This window comes from Parus major, unplaced genomic scaffold (genome assembly GCF_001522545.3).
Source record: "Parus major isolate Abel unplaced genomic scaffold, Parus_major1.1 Scaffold305, whole genome shotgun sequence".
NCBI classification, from domain to species: domain Eukaryota; kingdom Metazoa; phylum Chordata; class Aves; order Passeriformes; family Paridae; genus Parus; species Parus major.
Genome location: NW_015379274.1, coordinates 202,642 through 207,955, shown reverse-complemented (window position 1 = coordinate 207,955; position 5,314 = coordinate 202,642). Strand labels below are relative to the sequence as shown.

Below are 5,314 nucleotides of genomic sequence, written 5' to 3'. Positions count from 1 at the left end.
GACAGGAGGGACCCGTGGGACCCGAAGCTCTGCCGAGGCAGGGCCCGGGAGCCAAGCCAGGCTCCACATTCCGAGTTCCTCCCTTTCCCTGGCACAGACATTCTGCCGCTGGCTGGAGAACTCGCTGAAGGGGTTGCCAAAGGAAACCACGGGCGGAGCCATCCAGGTGACACACAAACAGCTCACCGACTTCCACAAGCAGGTGACCAGGTGAGCGGCACCGGGGTCTCCTGCTGGCACCAGTTCCCTGCTGCAGGCTGGCCTCCAGCAGCCCCAGCACTGCCCCTGCCATTCATCCTGCTGGGCTGGGCCAGCACACCGAGCCCTGGGGCCACAGAGAGCCCTGGGGGTCACACTGAGCCCGGGGGTCACACAGAGCCCTGGGGCCACAGAGAGTCCTGGGGCCACAGAGAGTCCTGGGGCCACAGAGAGCCCTGGGGTCACACAGAGCCCGGGGGGTCACACCAAGCCCTGGGGGTCACACAGAGCCCTGGGGTCACACCAAGCCCTGGGGTCACACAGAGCCCTGGGGGTCACAGAGAGCCCTGGGGTCACACAGAGCCCGGGGGGTCACACCAAGCCCTGGGGTCACACCGAGCCCTGGGGACACACAGAGCCCGGGGGTCACACCGAGCCCTGGGGGTCACACAGAGCCCTGGGGGGGCACACGGAGCCCTGGGGGTCACACAGAGCCCTGGGGGGGCACACGGAGCCCTGGGGACACAGGGAGCCCTGGGGGTCACACGGAGCCTTTGCTGTCACCCAGCGGGTTTTTCTGCCTGGCCCGAGCCCTGTGGAGCCTCCAGCCCTTCCCGAGCCCTTCCTCATCCCTGTGAGTCACTGGCCCCAGCAGCCAGGCCCTGCCCGGCCCGTCCCTGCCCGGCTGCTCTGGGAACATCGGCTCCTGTGCCCGGCTCTGTCCGTCCCAGGGTGCCGGGGCAGCTCCTTCCTCCCAGCCCGCCCTGGTGGCACACGGCTCTCGTCTGGGGACAGTGACAGTGCTGGCCTCCCCCTGCCCTGCTGATTGTCCCCGGGGTCCCTCGGCAGGACACCTTCCCCCATCCCAAACGTCCCCTCGGGGCCAGCCCTGATGTCAGCGCTTGTCTTGCAGTGCTGAGGAATGTAAACAAGTCTGCTGGGCTCTGAGGGACTTCACCCGCCTGTTCCGATAGCTCCGGCTCCACTCGGCTCCTGTCTCCCAGGTAAGGCCCGGCCCCGCGGCCCCGCGGCCCCCCGGACACGGGGACACAGGGCTGAGGCTCCCCCGCTCCTGCCAGGAATGTCTTGAAGGAGAAGACAGGAAACAGCAACCCAAGAATGTGTCCCACAATCAGCCGAGGGCTCTCGCCCGCTCCAGCGCATCCCGGAGTCCGGAGCCGCGGGAGGACGGCTCGGGGATCCCGCCTGCCCGGCGGCCCCAGGGCCCGGAGCTCGGCCAACACCCCCGGGAACACCCCCGGGAACAGAACAGCCCCCCGGGAACACAACAGCCCCCCGGGAACACAACAGCCCCCCGGGAACAGCCCCCCGGGAACAGCCCCCAACCCAACTGCAACCCCAGCAGGCACCGGAGCCAGGCGCATCCACTCGGATTCGCCCGGCAGAAAAAGAAGCAGAAAAACTTTCTGTGAAACGGAGACAAAAAAAGAAGGAAAAGAAACAAACGAAAAACAAAGAGTAGAAATTGTTTAGGAAGATGGGGGGCCAGGCTGGGGGTCCTGGGGCGCCGCCCCCCTGAGCCCACCGCGGCCTGCCTGCTGCTGACTCCCAGAGACGACACAGGCGGGACGGACTCTGCAAATAGAGACTTATATTTTATTTTCTTCTGCTTTTTTTAGTTTGTTTTCTTGTTTGGTTTTTTTTTTCTTTTTTTTTTTTTCCCTTTTTTGGGGTTTTCTTTGGTTTGATCGGGGGTAGGAGGCGGTGGCTCGAGTGCGGGCAGGGCGGGCGGGCGCATGCGGTTCCCTCCGGGGGTGTGTAGCCATCTCGAGACAATAAAAAACATCAAAAAACTGAAAAAATAACTTAAAACCTCCCAAGGTTCCTTTGGTTCTTCCCAGGGCTGAGGCAGCTCTGTGTCCCGGCCCCAGCACTGGGTGTTCCCCATCCCTGGGGGCTCCAGTTTCCCCCCGGGCGCAGGGAGGGGGCTCCGGCTGCTCCGCTCCAGGGCACATCCCCGTCCCCTGCAGGGCACCCGGGGACACGGGGCTGGGGACAGGGACAGGGATGGGGACAGGGCCACGGAGCGACTCACCCCGGCTGGCAGTGCCACGGCTGTCACTGTCCCCTCAGAGGGGCAGGGGATCGGGTGTCACCGTGTCCCCTCAGAGGGGCAGTGCCACAGGTGTCCCTGTCACCCCTCAGAGGGGCAGGGGCCCGGCTGGCAGTGCCACGGCTGTCACTGTCCCCTCAGAGGGGCAGGGGCCCGGCTGGCAGTGTCACGGCTGTCACTGTCCCCTCAGAGGGGCAGGGGATCGGGTGTCACCGTGTCCCCTCAGAGGGGCAGGGGCCCGGCTGGCAGTGCCATGGGTGTCCCTGTCACCCCTCAGAGGGGCAGGGGCCCTGGTGGCAGTGCCATGGGTGTCACCGTGTCCCCTCAGAGGGGCAGGGGCCCTGGTGGCAGTGCCATGGGTGTCACCATGTCCCCTCAGAGGGGCAGGGGCCCGGCTGGCAGTGCCATGGGTGTCACCATGTCCCCTCAGAGGGGCAGGGGCCCGGCTGGCAGTGCCCAGGGCCCTGCGGAGGGGCCGGGCAGGGGCTGCGCTGGCGGCAGCCGCTGGTGGCTCTGCCAGAGCTGGTGCAGCTCCTTGAACTGCTCCACCATCCTGTCCTTGAGGTCGGGGTGCGAGATCTGCAGCGGGATGCTGTCGGCCGACCAGGACAGCTCCCCGGAGAACATCTCCAGCAGCAGCCGCGCCGCCACCGGCACCACCTGCGGGAGCCGTGGCCGTCACCGCGGGCAGGGACCCCCGAGCGCCCCGGGGCCGCCGCGGGGCCCGGCCCCTCACCTGCACCGTGATCAGCTTCTTCTCCTTGGGCTTCTGGTCCGGCCACTCCTCGCCGAAGCAGAGGAAGATCTCGAAGGGGGGCGGGGTGGGGGTCTGCCCCTTCTGGAACTGGATGAGGCCTGCAGGGCCCAAGGCCGAGGTGAGGGACAGGACGGGGCCTCGTGCCTGCCTGGGCCACCACCCCACCCACCACAACTGAGGGCAGCCCCTGGTGACCCCCATCCCAGCTCTGGGCCCCCATTCCTCCTGTTCCCACCGTCCCAGCTGATGTCTCCATCCAGCCTTCGTCCCCCTGGTGCCACCAGTGTCCGGTGTCCCCCCACCCCAGCTGGCCTCTCCGTCCCAATCCATCGCCCTCAAGGGACACAGGGACACCCCCCCTTCCCCTCTGACCGTTGAGGAAGCCCTCGAGGCTGAAGAGCTTGGTCCTTCTCTCCCTCTGGATGGGGTTGGGGCCGGGCCGGGGAGCGGCACAGGGCCCCGTCCAGAAGACCTTGCACTGGCAGAGCCGGAGGGCGAAGAGATCCTGGCCCTGGAGCTCCAGGATGAGCCCTCGGTCCAGCACGTCCAGCAGCTGGTGGGTGTAGAAACGCTGCTTCTCGTTGGGAATGGCGTCGGGAGCAGGGAAGGGCACCTGCTCCAGCGTCAGGGGCCCGAAGAGCTCCTCCTGCTCCCGCGTGGGCTCCAGGCTGCTGTGGAACAGCCGGCAGCCGTGGGGGTTGCTGACGGTCAGGGCACAGACCTGGCGGCCCCGGTACTGGAACTTCAGCTCCAGGTCAGTCACTGCCGGAGGGCCGCAGGGTCAGCGGGGCCAGGGAGCGCCCCAGGGCCACTCCAGGGCAGCTGGCCAAGCCCCCCCACCCCCTGGCCACCCACAGCCACTCTGTGTCCACGGTCACCCCAATCCAGCCACCCCACGGTCACCCCATGGCCACCCCTTCTGTCCCACGGGTACCCCACGTCCATGGCCACCTCTGTCCCACCACCCCATGGCCACCCCTTCTGTCCCACGGGTACCCCATGTCCATGGCCACCTCTGTCCCACCGCCCCACGGTCACCCCAATCCTTCCAGCCGCACCCGTGACCGCCCAGCCCCCCACGGACCCGCAGCCCCCCACGGACCCGCAGCCCCCCACGGACCCGCAGCCCCCCACGGACCCGCAGCCCGCATGTGGGGGCTGACGAGCAGGTCCGGGATCAGCTGCTCTGTCGGTGCCACCGGGCAGGTGGACGAGGGTCCCGGGGGGCCCAGGGGGGGCCCCGTCTCAGCGAGGGGGCCGGGGAGCAGCTCAGGGACCCCGCGGGTGCCCCCCGCCTCCCCCTGGAGCAGCGCCGGGGGGGGAGGCCCGAAGGGGCCCCCCGGGGGACAGCAGCTGGCAAAGGGGGGCGGCTCCTCCTTGGCCCAGGAGTAGGGGGGCAGCAGGTCCCCCCCGTGCTGCGTGTCTGGAGCGGAGAGCGGGGTCAGAGGGTGCAGCCCGACCCCCCTGGCACCCCGACCCACCCGGCGCCCCCCACTCACCATCGATGCTCAGGGATGTCATGTTGAGCTGCAGGGCAGAGTGGGCGTTACAGGGGCCCCCCGGCCCCCTGAGGTGTCCCCGGTTTGGGGATCCCCCACCCCGAGCCCCCCCGATACCTGGCTGACATCTTCCTCCCCGCTGCAGCCATTGTCATCCTCGTCCCCCCCATCTGCAAGGGAGAGAGGGGCAGAGGGAACTGGGGGTGCTGGGGTGGATATTGAGGGGTACTGGGGACTCAAGGGGTGGGACCCTTGTGTGGGGCCAGGTCTCTGGGGCCACGGGGTCTTTGTGGGGTGCGGGGGGCGTCTGGGGGGCTGAGACCTCCTGGGGTGCTGGGGCTTTGTGGGAGGGGGGGACTCGTGGGACGTCAGGTCCTTGTGAGGTGCTGGCACTTGGGGCCCTCCCCAAAGCCCCCCCGTACCTGCGGCCCCGGGGGGCTCCTCGCAGAGCTCGTAGACGCGGAAGGGCCGGGCCGGGGACCCGCGGGGCCCGTCCAGCAGCAGCCGGAACTCGCGGCTCTTGTTGAGGGCGCAGCGCAGGGTGGCCTTCCAGCGCGGGGGGTCCGGCGGGTCCCCGGCCCGGAACCGGCCCGTCTCCTGCGCCCACGCCTGCGGGGGGCTCAGCGCCCGGCACCCCCAGCCTGCGCTGGGGTCCCTCCATCCACCATCCCCACGTCCCAGCTCCGCCTCGCCACCCGTCCCGTGTCCCCCCATCATCCTCCTCACCCCCACCCTGTGTCCCCACTGTCACCCAGCACCCTGTCACTCCTGTCCCTTGTCCCCCAT

At 68.7% G+C, this 5,314-nt stretch overlaps 1 protein-coding gene and 1 long non-coding RNA gene across 2 annotated transcripts in view; one reads left to right on the top strand and one right to left on the bottom strand.

Annotated features, from left to right (window-relative positions):
- Window positions 1–74: 74 nt before the first annotated feature.
- On the top strand, window positions 75–1,823 carry LOC107198773. Its single transcript, XR_001519109.3, has 3 exons — window positions 75–210; window positions 1,112–1,202; window positions 1,278–1,823. It is a non-coding gene; the product is annotated as an uncharacterized LOC107198773 (long non-coding RNA).
- A 24-nt stretch (window positions 1,824–1,847) lies between these two features.
- Window positions 1,848–5,314, bottom strand: part of IRF5 (interferon regulatory factor 5) — an 8,019-nt gene continuing 4,552 nt past the window's right edge. The window contains exons 2-8 of the mRNA XM_015615980.3: window positions 4,951–5,137; window positions 4,646–4,698; window positions 4,529–4,556; window positions 4,168–4,452; window positions 3,402–3,791; window positions 3,009–3,127; window positions 1,848–2,932 (exon numbers count right to left, since the gene is read on the bottom strand). Of these exons, the coding sequence (XP_015471466.1) occupies window positions 2,699–2,932; window positions 3,009–3,127; window positions 3,402–3,791; window positions 4,168–4,452; window positions 4,529–4,556; window positions 4,646–4,698; window positions 4,951–5,137 (1,296 nt within the window). The 3' untranslated portion in view covers window positions 1,848–2,698. The remainder of the gene's footprint in view (window positions 2,933–3,008; window positions 3,128–3,401; window positions 3,792–4,167; window positions 4,453–4,528; window positions 4,557–4,645; window positions 4,699–4,950; window positions 5,138–5,314) is intronic.